This window comes from Phyllobates terribilis, unplaced genomic scaffold (assembly GCF_046119375.1).
Source record: "Phyllobates terribilis strain yellow unplaced genomic scaffold, ASM4611937v1 Scaffold_7__3_contigs__length_470593459, whole genome shotgun sequence".
Lineage (NCBI taxonomy): Eukaryota > Metazoa > Chordata > Amphibia > Anura > Dendrobatidae > Phyllobates > Phyllobates terribilis.
Window position 1 is genome coordinate 291,549,053 of NW_027362767.1, and position 23,374 is coordinate 291,572,426.

The 23,374-nt window shown below is 42.9% G+C and overlaps 1 protein-coding gene across 7 annotated transcripts; it reads right to left on the minus strand.

Moving 5' to 3' along the window:
• Window positions 1–1,558: 1,558 nt before the first annotated feature.
• Window positions 1,559–22,695, minus strand: LOC141154667 (uncharacterized). 7 transcript variants are annotated; one of them, XM_073640972.1, is made up of 8 exons: window positions 22,529–22,695; window positions 15,666–18,902; window positions 14,017–14,188; window positions 13,843–13,932; window positions 10,348–10,608; window positions 8,465–8,508; window positions 7,927–7,996; window positions 1,559–2,438 (listed from the first exon to the last, which is right to left on the minus strand). In XM_073640972.1, the coding sequence occupies exons 2-8, from the start codon at window positions 18,777–18,779 to the stop codon at window positions 2,389–2,391; spliced, it is 3,801 nt and encodes a 1,266-aa protein (XP_073497073.1). In that variant the 5' UTR covers window positions 18,780–18,902; window positions 22,529–22,695; the 3' UTR covers window positions 1,559–2,388. The 7 variants fall into 7 exon arrangements, with proteins under 7 accessions (XP_073497073.1, XP_073497072.1, XP_073497071.1 ...); XM_073640971.1 differs by having other exon boundaries at window positions 13,843–13,926; window positions 14,041–14,188; window positions 15,558–18,902; XM_073640970.1 differs by having other exon boundaries at window positions 14,041–14,188; window positions 15,558–18,902.
• Window positions 22,696–23,374: the final 679 nt, after the last annotated feature.

A 23,374-nucleotide genomic window follows, 5' to 3' on the forward strand; every position in this document is an offset into this window, starting at 1 on the left:
TATGATCTCAACCAATGAGCACCCGATATAAAGACCTAGATTTTGCTTAAATAGCGGAACACTACTGTACCAAGTATTTTTGTAGAAGCATCCAACACAACAACGTGTCCATAACATACTACAACCTTACAGTATGTAAGCACAAGGTGATTATTAGAAGTGATATAACTGCAGCTTGTGCAATGTCAAGTAAGAGAAATGCTTCTGTACAATAAATGTAATGTCCAATAAAGTATTTATAGATGTGGTGATCCCCGTTTCCATGCAGGTTTCTCTCTTGTTTGATTTGGCATGCCAAAAAGACCAAGCGGTCACGTGACTGCAAGTATGTGATTAGTATACTCCCGGCCACATTCCAACTAGACTTGTTCAGCCTCACTCAATTCACTTGTAATGAGTGAGGCAGATCCTGTCTATTCACCACATGTGCCACGTGACCCCTTGTCTCGGCAGAGACACTGGAGAATCCCGACAGCTTGCGATGCGCACACTGTAAAGATTCAGAGGTCTGCAGGCACATAGTGGTTGTCTGATTGTGTTGTTAAAAGTTTGCATTCACCAACTCTTCAGGACCGAAATGGAGATTTCAGTTGTGTGCAAATTGTAAATTCATGTACCTGACTAGGACTAACATCTTTTAAAAACTCCACACAGGATCAGGAATTTAAAGTTGTACATTTTATTAATTGCAAGTCATTTACAGTTATTTACTTTGCCCTTGTCTACATTGGCATGACCTTCCACAAATTAAGTGTAGGAATTTTATAGCACCTCAGATATTATGCAGCAGAGGGGCCTATCAGATTTAGAATCATTGACATTTTGCAAAGCCAAACCATTGCTAGTCATTTCTGGGAGTTTCACCCAGGTAAATGGGGCGATCAGGAGGTATTGATCGGATTCACCGGGGACATTATAACGAATCTGGCACAGTGCGAGTGTAAGGATTACACTACTGGATACAATTGTTCCAAAAAGGATAGACTGAGCAGTGGGGCTTTTTTTTTTTTTTATATAATAAATCACTTTTCTGTTACAGATAGAAGAAAAAAAACAAAACAAAAGATAATGCATTTCCTCTGCTTCTTCCAATTTTTAATTTAAAGAAATTGTCCAGTACTTTATATTAACACCCCCCCTCCCCCCCCCCCGGGGCCCCTAATACTTTTTGTAAATACCTTGTGTTGCTGATAATGCCTGCGAGTGGTGCTATCGGTGGCCGCTCACAGGCATCACGTGACCCCGCGCTGACATCACAACAAGTGAGGCGTGACTCAGCGCTGGGGTCCACACAGTGGCTGCTGGTTTGTGGGTGAGGTTACCCCCCGCATCACACCCAGCATCCACTGCGCGCTTTCCCAATGAATGGGGAGAGGTAGAGCGCACGGTGGATGCTAAGTGTGACGGGGGTGGGGGGTAATAAACACCACCCACAGCCTGGCATCCACTGTGGAATGCAGAAGACAGACACCCCCCCCCCCCCCCCACCTGCTGCCAGCACTTACCGTGACATCAGCGGCTGCAGCTGGGGGTCACGTGATGCCTGTGAGCGGCCAGTGATAGAAGAGTAATATAAAGTAGTGTACAACGCCTTTAATTTGGGTGGGAGTAGTCAAATAGCTCAGTAATGTCTTCTTGGGGGCATTTTTTTTTACTTTACTAATTGTGCCACAGTATTTTACAAAATTTTAATTTGTCTTTTTCAAAGCTTTTACATCCGATTTGGACAATCCTTTACATGTTGACTGCAATTTGATTACCAACATAGAAGAGAAAAAAAAAAAAAAAAAGTGTAGGTGCTTATGTTCGGCTTTTCTTTATTTTCACTATATTTGGTAAAGATAAAAACACTTACTAGACCAAAAGTTAAGAAAATCTAGTACACTGGAAAATTAAATCAGTGATTTATTTTTTGTACATATTAGAATAAAATAAACATTAATTACAATATTACAGAAGACAGTATATATAATCTTATGTGGATAAGTATGACTGGGGGGAGAAGGGGGCACTCTGTGCATATATAACATAGCAGCTTTTCTCCTAATGCTCATTAGGCAGCTTTGCAAATACAGTTATGTAACAAACTTGTGAACCCGTGCAATGGCGCCTCCACATTGCATTCAGACACCCGTTTGTTAGTCCCGTTGGGTAGCAGACTGTCTTAGTGTTCGCCTCCAGTAGGCAAATATGCCCGAAAACGATGCACGTTTGCTCTGTCGGCACCATTATCGTCTATGGCCCCTTCGGAGCATGACAGAATCCCGTTTTCCGAGAGGGATGCAGACAAGCCCTGACGGGACCAACAAACGGGTGCCTGAACGCAACGTGAAAGCGTGATTATCCTTCATCTAGAGCCGCACTCCCATGTTCTTCCAAGCCTTCATGTTATGTAGCAGCCATATGGGTCACTTCCACTTGAGTATGACATACTTTACCTAAAAGTAATAAGCAGCAATTAATTACAATATCACATGCCTGTGATCTTCAGACAGTTGTAGGTTTGATTTTCAACCATGATACTGATTATAAAAATTCAAAATATAAGACTTTTTAACAATGACTTATTAGCCTAATCCCCATGCAGTCAAACTATATTGCCATATTTAGTTAAGATATTCCATTGTTGAATTATGCAGCTGAAATATAACTTTTTACTGTACTTTCATTTGTGAGGATGAGACGGGAATGGGGCGGATAGGTTGGGAGGGCTAAATTAATCTTATAAGTTATTAGGTTCTTCAGCTACCGTTAGTGGTGTCCGTTTCTGGGAAGGCTGGGTCCTTGAGAAAGTTGTTCCAGGTTAAGTTGATACCCAGCTTTCCCAGGGACCTATACAAGCTCAATGCCAAAAAAGTTGGGATGCTGCATTAAAAACAAATCAGAAGGGGGAGTTATTCTTTTCAAATGATATGGAAACATTTCTAATGTAGAAATTTATGACAGCAACACATTTCAGAAGAGTTGGGACAGGGTTTACAAGTGTCACATGTATTGGCCTCTGGAGAGACTGCTTCTCGAACATGCTCATATACAAAGATGGTCAGAGGGTCACCAATTTGAACACCTGCATCAAAAAAAAATAGTGGGACAATTTTAGAAAAATGGTCTTCATCCAAATACGGCAAGAAGATCCAGGACATTTGAGTAGAGAGAAGCCTACAGACAGACAACATTTCTCTCCCAGACATCAACAATTGGTGTTGCCATTTCCCAGACTGTTGTATAAAGAGGAGATGCTACACAATGGTAGACATGGTCCTGTCCCAACTTTAAGATGGGTTGTTGCCATTTCTAATTTTTTTTTTTTTCTCCCCTTCAAACGAAATTAAGCATTTCTAAACGGTCACCTTCTGATCTGTGTTCCATTGTGAATAAAACATGGCTATAAAGCTTTCTAAAGCAGTGCATTCTTTACATATTGTTTTAACTTTTTTTTTTTTTTTTTTTTAGAATTTAGGTTTTACAAATAACAGCAGTTTAACATAAGTTATATGAGAGGTAAGCTATAGGTTTGTGGCTCCCAGATGCTAACCCTGGTCACCACTACTTTTAACTGATCAGAGTGGTGCAGTCAGTAATAAGACTGCACCACTCTGGACCTTTACCAGTCACTGGTAATTACTGTGATCATAGAACAGAGCTATGGTAGCCACTTCAATGAGTGACCTGTTCTCAATGGTGACAATTGCCGGTGAGTGCATGGTGACATCAGGTCTGGGAACCAGCGCTGCAGCAATCACTGATGAGAGTGCTGCAGCCAGCAGTGATTTGACTGCTCCACTCTGATCACAGTAAGTAGCAGTGTGAGAAAAACTGTAGCCCAGAGTTACAATAAAAGAACACCGGGCTCCACCCATAGCTGTGGACTGGGCATGAAAGATGGCGTACACAGCTCGCATCAGAGACAGCCACAAGCATGGGAGATTACAGTCAAATGACGAACAGTCTCATATGCCCTATATCTACCAGAAATCCACTGAGTGCCCGCAAATATCGTACGCTGACGATTAGACACATTCAAATAAAAATAGCAGCCCACAGTTGCTGAAATATTAAAAAAAATACATACACTAAGTTTTTTAAGCAGCAGCCCTCCCTTTCAGTTAATCATCCAGATGCTGCTGTCCTAATTGACAGTGGCATCTAGGGAAGTTAAAAGGCCATGATCAGTGCCAAAATAGATTGTGGCTAATGCAATTCACCATGTGGCATGAATAAGGTTAAGTTTAAAAAAGTAAAAAACAAGTAGACTTGCCGTTTTGTTTTTTTTTTCCTTCTATGCCTTCCCATAAGAGACTGTTGTTAAGTCACCTGTAACCCAAATGGTGCGCTTGATAAATAAAACAAGCTATCTTATGGTTACATTTAATGACCACTCTATGCAAGTGAAAAAAAAAAAAAAAAAAAACTTTGCGAGAAAGACAAGCCCAAGAAATTCACACTATAGGAGCTCAATTTGCATGTTAGAAGACGTGACATTTTAACCATAGCTGAAAAAGTTCATGATTTATATTATTATACCTGAAAAAAATAAAAATCTTTTCATAAAAAGTTAATTTTCATAATCAGAGTTCTTAACCCCTTAGCGAGAGTCAACTTTCAACCTTAATAACCAAGCCCCATTTTTTTCAAATCTAGCCTGCGTCACTTTATGTGGCAACTCTGGAACACTTCTACATATCCTGATTCTGAGATTGTTAGTGGTAAATAAGTCGATTTTAATTTGTGAATACATCTGAAGTTTGAGGAAAACTTAATGATTTTCAAGCTTTGAATGCTTATATCCTTAAACCAGGTAGTCATACCACACAAAATAACATTTTCGATAGGTTTACTTCTTGTCAGAAATTTTCAAAGTCTTATTTTGTTACCATGTTAAAAAGGTGGAGATCAATTGAAAATAAGCAGGTCGGAAAATGTATTTAATTGATTGGCGGGACTTGGGTTGAACACTTGGTGCCTCATGGTGGAACCAGTCATTCTGCACTGACAGTCCATTTAACATTTGGTTGTGAAAATGAAGAATTATATTTTTTCTCAATACATTTTTTTTACCCCCCCCCCCCCCCAAGCTTGCATTTCTCCGCAAAGAGTAACAGGAGAAAATGGACCCCATAATTTGTTACGCAATTTCTCCTAGATGTGGTAATATCCCATACGTGATCTAAAACTGCTGTTTGGCTCATGGCAGAGTTCGGAATGTAAAGAACGCCATGTGATTTTTGGAACGCAAGTTTGGGTGCACGCCATGTTGCATTTGCAGAGTCTTTTACATGCCAAGATAGTAGAAACCCACAAATGACCAACATTCTGGAAACTAGACCCCTCAAGGAATTTATCTAGGGGTGTACTGAGCATTTATAACCCGCAGGTTACATTAATTTTTTTCTTCACTAAAATAATGTTTTAGCACCAAATATATAAATTCCATGACGTACAGCAAGGCTGTGTGCCCACGATGCGTTTTTAATGCGTTTCTGCAGTGGTTTTGCAGCTGCGGAAAAGCAGTGAAAACACATGGTAGAAGGTCTGCCATGTTCCCCAATGATAATCCACATATGCTGTGCACATGCTGCGGAAATTTCCGCTGCGGATTATCATTGCGGAAAAAAACGCAGCACTACCAATTATTTTGCGGAAGTGCTGCGTTTTCGCCGCCATTGACTTGCATTAGAACGCGCCAATTCCGCATCTGTACTTTTGTAATTGGCGCGTTCTAATGTGCGGATGTACCCGGGTGGAGAGGAGAGTCTCCTCTGGACCCAGGTACCATTAAAAAAAAAAAAATCTGTAAAAAAAATAAAAATGTATACTTACCTTCTGGCGGCCCGAGCTGCGCTCCTCCTTCCTTCCAGGCACTTTGCGGTGGATTGAAGGACCTGCGGTGACGTCAGAGTCATGTGACAGGTCACGCGACGCTGACGTCGGCAGGTCTTTCAATCCAGCGTTGCCGGCAAGGGAGAACGGAGTGCAAAGCAGGACACGGGGGCCATCGGAGGGCAAGTATACATTTATTTATTTTAAACATTCTCTCGGGCCACACTATATAAATCCATGCCGCTTGTCAATCCGCATGCGGAAAGGTCAGTGAATAACGCTCCATTTCCGCATGTCCCTGGCAGGAAAAAACATGTACAATCCGCATGCGTTTTTTTCTGCCAGGGAGATGCAGAAACGCTCAGGAAAAAATCCTGAGCATTTCTGCATCGTGGGCACATAGCCTAAGAGAAAATGGACGCCATAATTTATGAGATTTCTCAAAACACAGCAATACCCCGTGTGGTAAAAAAAAAAATAATGTTTGGGCACGTGGCAAAACTTGGAAAGCAAAGGCCATTTCATTTTTTGGAACGCAAATTTGGAGACCGTGTTGCATTTGAAGAGCCCCAGAGGTGCCAAAAATAGTAGAACCCTCCACAAGTGACTCCATTTTGGCAACTCACTGCTTAAGGATTATCTAGGTGTGTAGTGCGCATTTTGAACTTACAGTTCAAATTTTAAATTTGCAGAGCCATTAAAGTCCTACAATAGCAGAAAACCCAGAAAGTGACCCAGCTTTAGAAACTGCATCCATCAATGAATAGTTTGTAACATCCACGTAAGGTTTTTTTTTCTTTTTTTTTTATTGTGAATTGCAAATTTGTTAGTTCAGTGCCCATACATTTTGTCTCCATACAGTGTAGAGCCCCTACTTAGTTCTAACAGTTCCCTGTACCCTGGGGTCATCAGATGACCACTATCGGAACCCGCGATTACCATCTTGGGTGGCAGATGGTGTTAAAGGGGTTGTTTTAATCCCTTTAATGTTGCTGTTGTGATTGATAGGGGCATTTAGGGGATTAATCGGCCCAGACTGGTTCCAAAGCCAATACCTCAATATGTCAGCTGTCATCAACGGTATTTTTGCCCGCTAAGGGGCAGGCACGATACACCAAATCCTCAGTGCTGTGAAAAAGCGGTTAAGGCCCCCTAATGACTGTTGTAGAAAGTCATATCAGCAGCAGTTAAGGGGTTAAAGCATCTCATTCAGGAGAAAAATCTCACAATACATTTTTCATTTTCAGCTGTCTCTAGTAGTGTTGCCCAACAAATTTGCTCATTTTAAATTCGGGTTAGTGTTTGGGGTTCCGGCTTGTTCGCGCGCAAAAAACCCCCCACAAAGCTCCAGCCGCGAACATCCCCGATTTTCCACGCAGATGTTATTAGGGATGTTAGAGAACGGAGCTGATTTCTTTTTGGCGTGAACAAGCCGGAACCCCGAACACCAATTTGAAATGCCGAACAAATTTGCTCAACACAAGTCTCTAGCATTCTCAGAAGCAACAAAAGAGGCAAAAACAGTCACTAGAAAGCAACAGGACTGTCTGTGTCTGCCCTCCATCACTCTGCTCCTCCCCACTCCATAGATTTCAGTAGGCAGCTGTAATCTGATCCCTCAGTCAGCATGCATTCCAAGGTTTGTGCAAAATGGATTTTAGCTGCATTTCTGATTAAATGACACTAAAGAAGTTGGGTGGGAGGGGGCAGGGATGTGGCTCATAAGTGGAGAAAGAAGCATTTTCTCTGATAAGATATTACAATATTTCCTTGTACTGTTGATTTATGCAAAGTATGATGAAACGGCAGTGACCATTTCACTTCATTTCAGTATAGCATGTACGAGCCTCTGTCAGATGTGGCACATTTACCAAACAAGGTGCAGAAGAGCAAGTTTGAAAATGTTGGAATTGCATAATTTCTCCATCTTATTTTGGAACTTAAGACTTACAATTTTGTACAATTATAGAGGTCCAATCATTTTTTTGGCACAAAATACTTGTTCCCTTGTCTGTTTATTATGAGCTCAGTATTTTACTGAGCATATTTTCTAGCTTTTGCTTTACTGATTCAAAATGACTGAAAAGAATATAGAAGAATACTCACCAATAAGTTTTTTTAGGTTTTCAACCTCCTGCAGAAGCTGAAGATGCCTCTCTTGACAGCATTTACACATCTAAGTATAAAAAAAAAAAAAAAAAAAAAAAAAATATTCAATGCTACGCCTAAACCACGTTCCCAAAAGTTTGTTTTTTTTTTAATAAAAGGAAGAAAAAGCACCACACTTTCCCAGCACTGGGGTGGTTCTACTAAACTAAGGTCCCACCACTTCATGCTTACCTGCCAATGTCTTCACTATTTTTCGGTGCCGCGCAGCGCCATCTTGTGACAGTAGCTTCTGACTGGCCGGAAGTCCAAAGCTACATCACAAGCTCTTAATGTAAGTATATCTATATATATTATACACACACACAGAAGTATGTTGTGTGCACATATACTAAAAAGGGAGACCAGCTAGCAGTGCAATGAGAAACACTGCGGTCATTACAGAAAACACCCAAATGTTTACCAGTCTATAACCATACACACACACACACGTTTGCCAGAGTAATAAACCCTAAAACAAGAGGAGTCAGCTAAATACCTCTAGGTGCCGGCATTGGTCAAGTTCAGAGTCGGCCAACTCTACTAGAGAAAACAAATAGATAGATTTGATTGTTAGACAAATATATAAAAAAAAAAAAAAAAATGCAAATAGTTTAGTTCCCTTTAATACGACACCAATGACTCCCAAGCTAAATAGTGGAAAAGTGCAAGCCTAAAGCGCACCTGTCAACAGGATTGTGCTCAGTAAGCTACATACACTGTCAGGTGGGAGACATTACTCTGATTAAAATGATACCTTAGCTGATGAAATCCATCCTGTGATTCTTGTCTAAACTTTACTTTGTTTGGAGATAATGATATGCATGTGCTTCAGGGAGGCTTTATCTGGTGCTCTGCTTATATATTCCACTGTATGCCTTCTGACAGCTCACTGTGCCTTCACTCACCAGTGTCTCCTATTTTACATACTGCATATAGTATTTTGGGCTTCTAAAAAAAAAAAAAAGTAAATAAATAAATTTTTTTTTCATCCATCAAAAAATGGCACCCCCACCCGTGCAGTACCATCTATTGCTTGCCAATAGGTGTTACTGCGCAAGCACAGCTGATGCAATAGCATCTACTGGCAATCGATAGATGCTACTGTGCAAACGAGCGCCATGTTTCTTGGACCAAAAAAAAAAAAAAAAAAATTTGGCTGCAGCAAAATGGCGCCGTCGGCAGCGCTTGCGAGAGATGCTACTGCGCGGGAGCCATTTTGATGTATGAAATTTTATTTTTTTATTAGAAACCCACAATACTATATGCAGTATGCAAAATAGGAGGCAGGTCACTGAAGGAATACAGTTGAAGCCCACCCCACAGGCCGCCCCGGAGCACAAGCATATTATTATCTCAAAACTGAAAATAAAGATTACACAAGAACCACAGGACGGTTTCATCAAAGGTATCATTTTAATCAGTGTAAAGTCACCCACCTGACAGTGTATGTGGCTTACTAAGCACAATCCTGCTGGCAGGTGCACTTTAAAGTCTACTATTAAAAGGCACTGCATGCAGAGAGCCTTGATGACAGCAGGGCCGCTGAAGATTGCTACCTATAGGACAGACTTAGGGGTGGTTGCCCTAGCAGTGGACAACCTCTTTTCTTGATCTAAATGTTTGGCCCTGAAAAAAAAGCAGTGTCTGCACTCGCTGTCCCACGGCTCCGGTGCTGTTGTAACATGTGACCCCGGCATCCAATCAGTGCTGATGTCACTGTCCCCCGCCTTGTGTTGAATTGAACATGGAGGGAAGGGTGGGTATTGGAGGGAGGGTGGGCTGCAGTTGATCTCCACCTTCCTCTTCATGTTCAATTTGTCCAAATGCGGAGTCAGTGTCGCCAGGGCTGACTGGGCGCTAGACAGCTCACCTGTCACAACAACCACACGGAAGACCCCAGACTGCGCGTGCTGAAATGGGAGGAGAGTATAAGCTTTAATATTTTATCAGTGCCAAGCTGGTGAATGAGAAGGAGTTGTCCAAGTTGTGGACAACTTCTTTTAGACATGCCCACACTTTTTGATGTGCATTTTTTCAGCCAGAAAAATCAACATCTAAAAAACAAATTTGTTTTTGGATCATCCCCTCCCTCTCCCCCTTCCTGACAGAGCAGTAACTTTTTTTAAAGAATGTGCATTAATTAGAATGCAACATCTGCACTATAGGAGTGTTCTCATTCAATTGAATGTTGCAAGCAGATTGTAAGTTGGATCTGATAGTTGGTCTGCTGAGCAGAAAAGGATACACCACTTGTCCTGATTTTTTTTTTTTTTTTTTACCATGTGCATTTCTAGCTGGGCATCGAGGGGATACACGGGGATCAACAATTTACTACTCATACGTGAATCTGAAGTTTGGGCTGAAATCCTCATTACTTACCAGTAGAAATAGAAGGAACACCTGCAACATCAGCTTTTGTGGACAGTGAGCATTGTTCCTTCTCGTGGTTCTCTGCTTTGGTTTGCACGGTCTGGTTTAGAGAAGAACTAGGTTGACTACTCGCTTCAGTAGCGGAGCCTAGAGCAGGAGGGGGCCGTTTTGCAGAGGATCTTACAGCAGATGTGCCTTCGGCTTTGGATCCAATTTCTCTCTGACACCCAAGTGTAGGGATTTCTCTAGGATTTTTCTTGGCAGCTAATCCTGTGATAAAGAATTATGATAAATGAAGTGCATCAGTCCTGATTTGTATAGTGACTAAAATACCATCCAGCAGTGATGGACCACCCTGGCACGTGAGAATTACAAACAGTAAAGACCTTTATTAACCCCCTTCCTAAGTTAGTTTTGAATGAAATTCATGTTACCATTCCATGTACTGGAAAACAAGGCAGAATGGGGAAAAACACCCCTTCCAAAAGTGTGGATACAGAAAAAAGACCCAAACCACGCAATTCTGGAGTTAGAGTTGTTTTTAAGACATTGAGGTTAGATTTTTCCTTTGTATATTTAACTAGTTCCGGACCACCCATAGACAAACAACCGGCCAATCCACGTTCTACTCCGCAGCAGCATTCTAAAACATTATTGTATATAGTAATAAGTGCAGCTGTTGAGTGCAGGCATCCTGCTTTCAGACATAGCCAGACCCCCATAAAGAATGCAGAGACTGTTTATTACCGTCTCTGCCTTCACAATAACTGTATACACAGCTCTAAACAGATACAGCTTCTCTACCAGTGAATATTTTTGAAATTAGAAAGACAAAAAAATTTTTAACTTAATTTGTCACCGCACGGAGGGAGATTTGAATGATTTATTTATTTTTTTTAAAGGGAGCCTGTCAAAAAAAAAAAAAAAAAACACTATTAACCTGCAGATATGGGGTTCATAGCGTTAAAGAAATTGTCCACTATTAACAATGCTCCATCGATTTAAATTGTGGAAACAAGTCTTCGTAAATACCTTGCATGGTCTTTATTGCCTGTGAGCCGTGCCATCACTGGCCGTTAATAGTGGACAATTTCTTTAACCCCTTCACGCCACGGCAATTTTCCATTTTTATTTTTTTGCATTTTTTTTCCTTCCCTTCTTCCAAAGAGCCATAACGTTATTTTTCCGTCAATATGGCAGTGTAAGGGCTTTTTTTTTGTTCTTTTTTGCAATACGAGTTGTACTTTGACACCAATGCCTTTACCATATAGTGTACTGAAAGACTGGAGGGGGAGGCAGTTTCACACTTGTTTTTTTTATTTACCATGTTACTCATATGGTAAAACTGACCGGGCAATAGGATTCCACAGGTCAGTACGAGTACGCAGATAGCAAACATGTATAGTTTATTTTTCTTTAAATAAGTGATGAAGAAAAAAAAAAAAAAAAAAAAAAAAAATTTACTTCTGGCATTTAGATTTTTTTTCTCGGTACATTGTTTATCTATCGGATTAATTTACTTTATACTTTGAGAGATTGGACATTTCTGAATGCAGTGATACCGAATGTGTGTATTTAATGGTTTTATTTTCAATAGGGAAAAAGAGGGGTGATTTGAACTTTGTTTTTTTCTACACTTTTTACTTTAATAGTCCCCTTGACATGAAGCTGCGATCGTCCAATCACCTATGAACACCAGCCACAGGGGTCTTCTGCAGACCACCAGGTGTCATGACAACCCAAAGCGGCGCCTGTCACACGATTGGGATTTGTGATGCGCTTCCGGCTGGCGTGTGAAAAAAATCCTGCTGTCAAATTGACAGCGGGATTTAACTGGTTTACATATAGTCTCACGAAGGATGAAAGGTGGCACTCTCCATCCCATAAAAAACAACTTTATTGAAAGTGTGGATGCAGACAACAAGGACCTTCATGATGCCCACACCCCTCTGTAGCCGATTTGTATGATGTTTGGATAAAGTCATTTTTATGGGACGGAGAGTGCCACCTTTCATCCATCGAGAGACTATATGGACACTGCTTTGTGTGGTGAAGCACCTGATGCTCCCATCAGTCGCAAGGTGCATGAAAACAGTCCTGCATAAGGTTTTTTGTTTTGTTTTTTAATCGTGTCGGTTTATCCCTTTGTATTTTAACTGGTTAACATCCATGGGTAGAGCTCCAAATCATCCACGGCTGTTAAGGCACATGACAGCTGATTAAGGCAGCTCGCATCAAAGTCAGGGACATGACGTAAGTCTACATAATATGTCCTGAAGGGGGGGGGGGGTTAACCTGCCAGGAGAAAATTAACTTTATTTCCCTCAGCAACATTCGGGTTTCAGCCACCGTGCTGACGCGGGGTTCTGTCACCGCTTTGAGTATACGGAGAGGTTGCAACCGGCCCCGACTGACACTCCCTCTGCATTGGGGCCACGGTTACAGAGGCCGCTCTGTATTCTCAGAGCAATTACTGAACCCGCGACAGAACAGTGACTGAAGCCCAAATGCTGCTGAGAGAAATAGCCAAACCCTACTGGGAGAAATTTAATTCTAAGTACAGGAGCCGGGCAGGTTAGTAATGCTATTAAACAGAATTTTTTGGGGTGACCGATTCCCTTTCAAACTTTTTTTTTTTTTTAAGTCCACAGCAGACTTATTGCAGTGTACATAGTATAAGCAATCGGAAAATTGCAGATACTACTGTAAAGCAGTATATAGTAAAAAACATGGTCTCCTGTGAAGGCCAGCCAGCCACTGGTCTTCACAGAAGTAGTCATTGCAGACACTGAGGATTTCAGCAGGTCCCCAGATGCTAAAGCAACCTGTCAACGCATTGCTAGGGGTGGGGCGATGGGCATGTAGTGGCACAACCCCCAGATCACACACTTTAAAACCTGTAGTCTAAGACGGACAGCGGCATTTGAGTAGTAAATAGCAGCAGGTGAAGCTCGACTTGCTGCACTTTGATGCAGGCTTAGTATCTGTTACACAGCCGGCATCTGCCTCTAAGACAGGGACCGAACACAAGACGCATCAATATGTCCAATACCAGGAAGGGTTTAACCAACCTGTGCATGACTTTAAGGAACACTAGGTAAAAAAAATACTCTGTACTTGAGTTAGTGAAGTGCCTGAAGAGCTTAAGTGTAACACATACAATTAAAGAAAATAACTTGTGTGTCGTGCAGCCGTCTGTACTAAAGAAGCTAAATATAGAAGGGCTTGGACAATCTTTGTGCAGCTTTCCTCACACACACTGACTGATGGCTGCTGGAGGAGCATGTGGCCAGACGGGTCCATCAGTCGCCTTTAACATTGAAACATCTCATAGGAAAGCTGCTTTTCTATTGGAGGAGGCAGCTGGACCAGTTGGGTCACATGACCTCCGCCAGCAGCAATTATATGGATAGAAGAGCAAGTCAGCGTGTGGGGAAAGCTGCACTAACATGAAAAAGTAGCAGACCCCTTCAAAACACTACATTTTTTTTTTTTTAGGCTCACCTTGGACTTGAGATTTACGTTTTGGAGAAGTCTTTTGAGATTGTGGAAGAGGGGGGCGTACTGATGTTCCCGGTCTTAGAAGGCCTGTTCCTATTCAAGAAAAATTAAGTTAGAGATGTTGCACTAACATACAAAGTACCATTAATATCAGCTTTGGAAATGCTGTGTTGTCACCTGTTGAGGCTGGTGGACGCACACCTGAAAAAGTCTTGGCACTTGGAGCATCATGCACATTCTGGCCTCCAATAGACAGTTGTCTAGTAGGACCTGGGACCCCCAATCGTGATTGTGGTTTATCAGAAGAGGGGGCAGGTGGTAGTTGTGAATGTGTCATAGTTGGCTTTACCTATAAAGAAAAACTGAAATGATGGGGGGGGAAAAAAAAAAAAAAAAAAAAAAAAAAAACCACACACACACAACAATGGGCAGTCCCATTTACTGATTGAAATTTTTTTTCTAATAGCGTTCCATATATCAGCAAGCACACAGTCATGGAGAGACTGTCCACTGTACCAAAACCCATCAATACTTCATGTGAATGCAGACTTGTGGACACTGCAAGGATTCGCCAGTGTCTGCACCAGGAACGGTAGTAAAGTACAAGATTGCATACTTCCAATCCAGAACCTGTCTAGTGTGTGGCCTCGTTCCATACAAGTGTATTGAGTGAGTCTGAGCCTGTTATGCATACTCCTGGCTAGAACCTGTATCACATACTTAACTGCCGTTCCCAGTGCAGAAACCGTCAAATCCTCAAAGTGGACAGTGCGAGCGCTGGGAGGATTCACAAGTCTGCACTCAGAGTGACTGCAAACTTGTCATTCCAGACCAGACAACCCCTTTAACCCTGGGCCATTTTCTGTTTTTTTGCTCCCCTTCTTCCCAGCGCCATAACCTTTTGATTTTTCAGTCAATATGGCCATGTGAGGGCTTACTTTTTTTGTGGGATGAGTTGCACTTTTGAATGACACCATTAATTTTACCATATCATGTACTGGAAAACAATCCAAGTGTGGTGAAATTACAAAAAAAAAAAAAAAAAAGTGTAATAGTTGCATAATAGTTTCAATAGTTTCCATGGGAGACTAAAAGCTGCGATCAGATCGCTTCCGCTACATACAGCCGATGATCAGATCCCCTGTGTGTAGCAGAAATGCGTCGGCACTCATAGCAACCTGGCAATGACAACCACAGGAGTCTCTTGCAGACCCCAGGTTGTCATGCCAACCCATCGGCGACCTGCGGTCGTGTGACACTGGCACCAATGGGCAGGGTTAGTGCCGCGCTTCCAGTAAGCACGAGTTAAATGCTGCTGTCAGAGATTGACAGTGGCATTTAACAGCCTCGGGTGGTTCGCGATTCTGCCCACGGCTGTTAGGGGTATATGACGGCTGTACAGATAAGCTGTCATGTCCTTGGAAAGGTGTGGGCTCATCGCCCGAGAATGCACCAAAGAGAAACACGACATGTGGAAAGGGGTTAAAGAGTGACGGTCATAACAATCATGTCATAAATCAATAGTGCACAAGAAAATAATCCAGTGAGATTCTATGTAGGGAAAAATTCCAGGAGAAAGAAGCAGACTTCTCGGATATGAAAATAAGACTTTGTAATGTATCTTCTTGTACTATTGATTTAGGAAATAAAGTTATACGGTTGTGCCAAGTGAGCCGGGCAAGTTAGGCATTGCCTACTTATTAATAAATCCTACAAACCTTTACAGCAGCGGCTTTTGGAGTTCTGAGTCGGCTTCCAGCAGAAGATTTGCTTATCATACCACTTCCTGCGCCCTCCATGGCTAGTTTTAAGTTTCCCGGGCTTACCCTTGGCATACTTTGGCGGACCGTAGGGGGGCGGATAACACCTCTTCCTGGTATTCCACTCTTCTGTGCAATTTTAGAGACAGCAGTTTCCCTTGCCGGATTCTGACACAGCGCTAGTGAACGGCGTGCTGATGGGATGCCAGATGTTAAAGCCATTGGTTTCGGCATGGCCTCTGATGGAGGAAACAAGCCCCTCTGCAATCTGAGAGGGATAGATGATCCATGTGACATTTCTAGTTGGTCTTTACAGTTCAATCCCTGTGCATTATGTGGGGTGTTCATTTGCTGTCCTCTCGAGACCTTATTTGCAGACTCATCCAATACAGAGCAAAGGGACAAACTAGGGTTTTGTTGGACAGAATCCACAACAGTTTTTTGATATTGAAAATCATTTAATCCAGGAACAGGCGTTGAGGTGACAAAAGAAAGAGATCCAACAGAAAAGACACTGATATCATGAGCATTTTCTTCCTCCTGGATCATACTACAGGATTCAGAGAGCAATGGTTGATTACCAGATTCTTTGCAGATGTCCACCCCTGTCTGGGAGGCCATCATTCCTGGGCCATAGTTGCTGCCACTTTTCGCAGATCCTTCCAATTTCTGCCCTTCTGTAACAATAGGATTGGCCTGGACAGGTGGACTCACCAGTATACTGGGACCAGTAGCAACACAAGTTACAACAACTGAGGTTTGTGCATTTGGTGCTACTGACAGCAAGTCATTCCCATCATTGCCCACTAAAGCTTCTTGCTTAAGGGCTTGATGATACAGGTTTCCAAACTTGACCCTATTTTCTGCATTTAGGCTATAGTCAGAGTTTGAAATAGACATTTCTGCTTTTGTTCCTGTAGCACCATGGAGGCTTAGGTCACCGATCACATCACTGTGCCGAGCTGGTGCATCCAGAGTCATATTTAAGGAAGGTTGGATCTCCTCTTTAAAGAGGTCACTATGATTATCTGTTTGCTCACAACTTTCTTTAGCATTACAAAGTGCTTTGGGATTAGTGTCAGCACATAGGGTAGCGGTTGCTTCACCCGCTCCTGGAACGAGCACAAAAGACTTCTGCATTCCTCCAGCATCTTGAGTGCAACAGGTTGGAATTGAGTCACCACAACTTGCAGTTGTACCTGGTACTCTATTGGCAGAAGCTTTGGGAATCTCGATGGCTTGGATTATATTGGTTGGTGTTGCTGCCATGTAAACTGGTGCAATGTCCTGTGCATTTACACACAACTGTGGCACCACTTCAATTTCGTGAGTAGTATTGGCCGCTTTGCTCTCATTCGTGAACGGGAGGTCTTGTGTGGTGTTTGCCAAAATTTGTGGTACCACTTCAATTACCTGTGTTGTGATGGCAGCAGTAACTCCCTCATGCACAGGTGTGAGGTCCTGTGTGGTATTGGTAGAGAGCGGCACTGCATCCATTACCTGCGTAGTATTGCCAGAAATTGCATCATCGTGCACTGAGGCAATGTCCAGAGTCGTGTTAGCAGGTGGCGGACATACCATCTCATTAACCTGCGTGGTATTTGCTAGATTCATTTCCTCCTGAATAAATGGTATATCATGTGTTGTATTAGAGGTAGGTGGCAAAATTTCAATCACATGAGTGGCATTTTCTATAGTCATCTCATGTATAGATGTAATGCTCAGCCTCGGGTCAGTCAATGCCTTGCTCTTCTCAAGAAGATGAGTAGCATCAGTTGGTGTCAACGCATCATAGGTTACATCAATGTCCTGTGCTGTACTGGGGCACAGGTTATGCTCATCTGAGTTGCCCATCTGTTTAGTGCAGGTTGTAGAGGGCCCGGGATTATTCATAGTTAACACCAGAGTTTGAGGTGAAGCCTTCATCACTTGGTTGACAACCTGAGCAGAAGACATGCCCATTGTCATTACATTGTCAGAGAGCTCCTGTTCCGTATGTAGTATGTTGGAGAGAACTTGATTTCTCTTTTCACCACTGGCAGCAGCCAAAGGTGACAAGGTTTTCTTTTCAATTACCTTGCAGTCCTTTTTATCAAGTGGATCCGTCTTCTGCCTCTTAGCACATACACCATTTAGCCCATCAGTTAATAGAGAAAGCCCTTCAGCGTCACTCGCAGAACACCCAGTGTTATTTTTCATGTGACATTCAGATTGGTTCCAATCATCAAGTTGCAGATCAGTCTTCTCAAGATCCAGAAGACTCACTCCAAACAGTGACAACTCTTTGTTGACAGGGCTACTTTCCAGAGAGGATATCACTTTGGGCACTTCACAAGCCAGCATTGACTTCATTGGTGTACAGTCAAATGGAGGAGGTTCTGCATCAATGGTAGATGCATCAAGTTCTTCCACTTTACACTTGCCTTTGGTTCTCACATCTGTTTCTATGTTCACGATTTGATTAACTATTTCTTGGCACTCAGCAGCAAAGAAACTTCTATATAGTGGAGTCTTGGTGGGACTTTCATGTGACAAAACATCGGTAGGGTAAGATTTCTTGTGAAGCAGATCTATTCTTGATAGAATGTCTTGAGGTTGGAGTTCATCTGACATATTCGATTCAATATCCACTTCCATAACCGGAGTAAGCCGTTTCTTCACCCTTTCTTTTGACGGCATTGGAGTGCTAAAATATTTGTCTCCATTGATGGAGATCTCTGTAGGATCCTGCTCCTCACTTTCATTGGAAGTTGTACGGTCAGTAAAGTAGGATAGGGACATGTTGGAGACACCAGAAACCGTAGATGCAGAGTAGGAGTCAGGAGAAGAGAACAGATCATCATGTGGCAGGATCTCTTTACTCAGAACAGGAGAGACTACACCATCATTGTGCTTTAGGCCACTTAGTCGGGAGATTTCCATCTTACGAAGAACACTTGCATTTCCTTCTTTATCTTGAAGGGCCAGTGGAGCGTTTGTGCGAAAATTCAGGTTTTGTTCAGTCCTCAAAGCTGCAGAGGAACAATCTAGATCTTGTTCCACATCACCTTTTCCAAACTTTGAGCCACAGTGTAGTGAAGATGGACATCCAGATTCACTCAATCTCCTTTTGAGCCAATTTAATGGCCGCTTCAGTCCACTAGTCACACTAGGTTCATTTTTTATGTCTTTTAGCGCCATACGTCGCAGCTGATGTAAGGGGCTCTTTGTGCCTATTGGCACTTTTGTTTTTTGGGTAGATCCCTCCAGGTTTAAATATGAAAGTAAACGCCGTGTCAAAGATTATTATATTTCTCTTGCAATCTGAAAAAGAAGAAGATCACAATGAGGTGATAAAGGGCACAGGTTTAGTGCATGCCACACATTAAACTGCTATTAGATTGTTGTATTTACAGAAAGGTTATCCAGCTTATAGATTGTTAATTACTACTGCTAATACTGTAAAACAAGGGCATTTCTACTCACCCATTCCCTCCCCCAGCAATCACCCGCATGCAGTTCTCCTGGCATTAGTTATATGCAGTCCACAAGTGGCCATAGCACGTAAAAAGTGGCGGACTACAGACATCATTGTTCTCCCCGTAGCATGGCACATACATCAGGGGTGATTTGCTGCCTACAAGTAAGCAAGCACTTAAAGAGCTGCATAAGTGCGCCATGTACCACTGGGGGGAGAATAGTTATACTTTGGCTGTCCTTCCATATTGCCAGCCTTCTTTTTTTTGTTAAAGGGAAGCCATCATGTCTGATAATGCTATTAAAGTGCAAATATATGGTCAATAGTGTTATGAAGGCACTTGGCCAGCTAACGTACTGCTGAGCCGACTGTCAGTGCTGGTATGTGCTTACAGCCGCCACTCAGTACTGCGAGAATGGCGTACATCTGTATGAATGAAATCCTGTGGCTCCCGGTAGGAGGAAAGTTCATTTCCTCCTGGGTGCCACATTTTCAGTACAGCAGCCGGGCACCTTAACGCCATTAACCCAATATCTGCAGGTTACTAGCGCTATGACAAGATACCTTTAAAGGGAACCTGTCACGTCCTAGCTACTATCTACACAACCCCCATAGCATTGCTAGTGGTGCAATGTGCATCACCAACAAGCTTTTTTCATTAAAATTGTTGGTAGCATAATGATTTTATAACATTATACGAGGGTCAGTCAATAAGTAATGCCTATTTTTTTCCTCCTTAAATAAGGTAGTTATGTTAAATATTCAAATTTGGCACAATTCCTCAAACCTTCTCCAATCCATAGCAATTGCAACTTCCTGCACCAACAGGTGGCAGGACTGTATCCGTTTGCAAAATGTCTGACATCGATGTTCGTATTAGACAACGTTTTGTGATTGAATTCTTGCATGCAGAAGGTGAAACGCCCATTCAAATTCATGAGACACTGAAAAATGTGTACGGTGATGCAACAGTGGATGTCAGTACTGTTAGACGATGGGTTCCTCGCTGTAACACAGCTGAAGGGCCATCACCGTTGGCTGACAAAATGCAGAGTGGCATGCCAGTAACCACAGTGACTCCAAGCAACATTCAGCCAGTCAATGACATCATTCGTGGTGACCACCGGCTGACTGCAGATGAATTGTGTGGCATTATCTGCCTCAGTAAAGGCAGTGTGATGAAAATTATTGGACAACTGGGATACAGAAAAGTTTGTGCACGGTGGGTCCCAAGAATGCTTTTTACCATGCTGGAATACATGCCCTTGTGACAAACTAATCGTTAATGTTGTGGTTTTCAACCTATGTAATTGCATTTAATTTCTTGCCAATTAAAAGGAGAAAAAAAAAAAAATAGGGAGGCATTACTTATTGACTGACCCTCGTATATACTTTGTCCTACCTGCTCATATTCAGTCATAGGGGTGTGATTCTCTCAGTCACTGCTGGCGTCACCCATGTATTTGAGTATTGCTCCCGGCAAGTGCCATTATTGTGGGGCGCATGCACATTTCTACATGTACAGCCGCCTGTGCGGTTACAAGCTTCCGTGTGTGCGCAGTGAAGCTGCAAACTACACAGCCTCACGGCTCATGTGCAGGAACATAGCGTGTGCGCAGTGAAGCTGGTAATCACGAGCAGGCAGGACAAAGTATAGCAAAGGTTATAAGATTGTTGGTATTAGAATTTTAATGAAAAAAAAAGCTTGTTAGTGATGGACATTGCATCACTAACAAAGCAATGGAGGCTGTGTAGATAGTAGCTAGGACGTGACAGGTTCTCTTTAAGCAACTCTAAGTCCTGGATAACATCTTTAGGGTTGTTTCACAAAACATCAATGCAGGGTGTTTTTTTTTCCCCCCATCAAATATCACTAAACCCACCTTGTAGGTTTGGGGGCAAGAGGCAGAAAAAAGATAAAACAAAAAGAAAAAACACATATCCACCAACCAAAAAATAAAATTCTGCGAGTGAAACCACACTTAAAGTGTAACTTTTATTTTATTAATCAATAGTACACAGTACACATGAAAATAAGCAACTTCTGAAATGACAGTTGAGTTTCTCCATAGAACTTTATGAGCTCCAACTGTCATTCCCCATCTTAGTAACAGGAAAATTTTACCTGTAAAGTGAGAATGAAATATCAGTCCAGGAGAAGAAAGTGGATTTTCTATAAAACAAATATTTTGGAGGTGTACCAGTGTGTGTGTGTGTGTGTGTGTGTGTGTGTGTGTGTGTGTGTGTGTGTGTGTGTGTGTGTGTGTGTGATATATATATATATATATTAAAAAAACAGTTACTCTTTAAGGCTTGATTTACATGGTACAGTTATACTATTACACAAACCGTGATCTGACTGCATCCTGTCCATTAGATGGTTCACTAAAATAACATCAATATTTAGTACATGTAAAATTCATCAAAAAAAAAAAAATACACATTGATCTCACAACCCTTCGTGTGTAAACAGACAGCTGTGATGACAACGTGCAAACTGTATTGGAGAAAAGATTGCAGGGCTGTGGAGTTGGTAAGTCAAACCTCCGACTCCTCAATTTCCATGACTCCGACTCCCTCATACATGGCTCATGTTTAAGTGATAAATTTACTGTAGCACAGATTCATCTCAGCTAAAAGTCTAGACCCTTAGATCAGGAATAGGACATTTCATAACTTTCCCAAATTCTTTTGAAAATAATATTCCCCACAAACAGCATTGAACTATTGTACCCAATTTATTATATATTTTAGGAGTCAGAGTCGGTCCATTTTATACCGACTCCACAGCCCTGCCTGTGATCTCCATGACTTTCCCTCCTCGCTGCTGCAATCAGTGTTGTGTAGTTACACCATGTATACATACACTGATTGGAGGGAAGAGAAGACATTCTGTCCAGGCTAACAATACAGGGGCGCACATATCATTGGTGCAACCTGTGCAGTCGCTCAGGGACCCAAGAGTTAAGGGGGGACCATTTCTACCTCTAAAGCAGATGCAATTTAGCATCTTAGGAGCACTTCGGCTGCAAAGGGCCCATATACTGTTCTTGCACAGGGGCCCTTTTCTGTCTGTTTCCACAGGGTAACAATACATAAGAGATTGGCCAAACCTGCTGATGTTGGAGGGACCCGCTGATTGCACCAGGGGACAAGCTAGGGGGGGGGGGGGGGGGGGGGGCAGTGGCTATGTCCATGTTTATCGCCCCACAGCTGTGTTCCTCTGGGGGAGGTGGTACCCACCCTGTGTTCATACTGAGCCCCTCTGCTGCACTGTGACATTGAGGGACCATTACCAGTCACTGCCCGACCCCAACAGCTGTAGATGGGCTGTACTGGTGGTCTCCGCCATACTGGGAGCACCACTGCATTATGCACCCAAGTCACCCGGCCAGCGCCGCCGCTGCGCATTCTTCCTAACACGTGCTAACAGCGCTACAACCTCAAAAGCAGGAGTGCAGTGATAACTCACCAAAGACTGACTGTGAGGAGACGGCGGCTAAGAGGACAGAGCGAGGCACACACCTACACAAGCCGCTGACACCCAGCGATGGCTCCCGAGGCCCGACCTGCACCAACAGCTTCGAATGCCGCGCGCTCCGAAACTGATTGGTCTCTCATTACCATGTGACCAAGCTATAAAGAACGCCCATATAGAGAACAGCCAATCACAGTAGAGACAAACACTCAGCGCGCCAATTAGAATTGGAAGCGGCGGCATTCCCATAGTGGATGACATACGCTATGAAGGCGGAGCTCACAGTGGCGCAGTCTGATTGGTTGAGCTGTGTGATGAGACCTGCGCAGTCCGGCAGGAGTAGTGTATGGGGCGTCTTTTCTAGGTGTTTTGAGAGGCATGCGCAGTAGACCGAGCAGGAGAGTGGAGTTACTTCTGTGAGTAGACGGCTGAGTAGTGGGAGTGAGGAGTTCACCGGAGCCTCCACTGTAGATGCCTCAGTAGTGGGAGTGAGGAGTTCACCGGAGCCTCCACTGTAGATGCCTCAGTAGTGGGAGTGAGGAGTTCACCGGAGCCTCCACTGTAGATGCCTCAGTAGTGAGAGTGAGGAGGTCACCGGAGCCTCCACTGTAGATGCCTCAGTAGTGAGAGTGAGGAGGTCACCGGAGCCTCCACTGTAGATGCCTCAGTAGTGAGAGTGAGGAGGTCACCGGAGCCTCCACTGTAGATGCCTCAGTAGTGAGAGTGAGGAGGTCACCGGAGCCTCCACTGTAGATGCCTCAGTAGTGAGAGTGAGGAGGTCACCGGAGCCTCCACTGTAGATGCCTCAGTAGTGAGAGTGAGGAGGTCACCGGAGCCTCC

Coding starts and splice junctions, on each gene's coding strand:
- LOC141154667 (XM_073640966.1), bottom strand. CDS start 18,779: ATGGCGCTAAAAGACATAAAAAATGAACCTAGTGTGACTAGTGGACTG. Junction 13,933..14,016: donor GCGTCCACCAGCCTCAACAG/GTGACAACACAG, acceptor TTTCTTGAATAG/GAACAGGCCTTCTAAGACCG. Junction 10,609..13,842: donor ACGTAAATCTCAAGTCCAAG/GTGAGCCTAAAA, acceptor TCTTTATCACAG/GATTAGCTGCCAAGAAAAAT.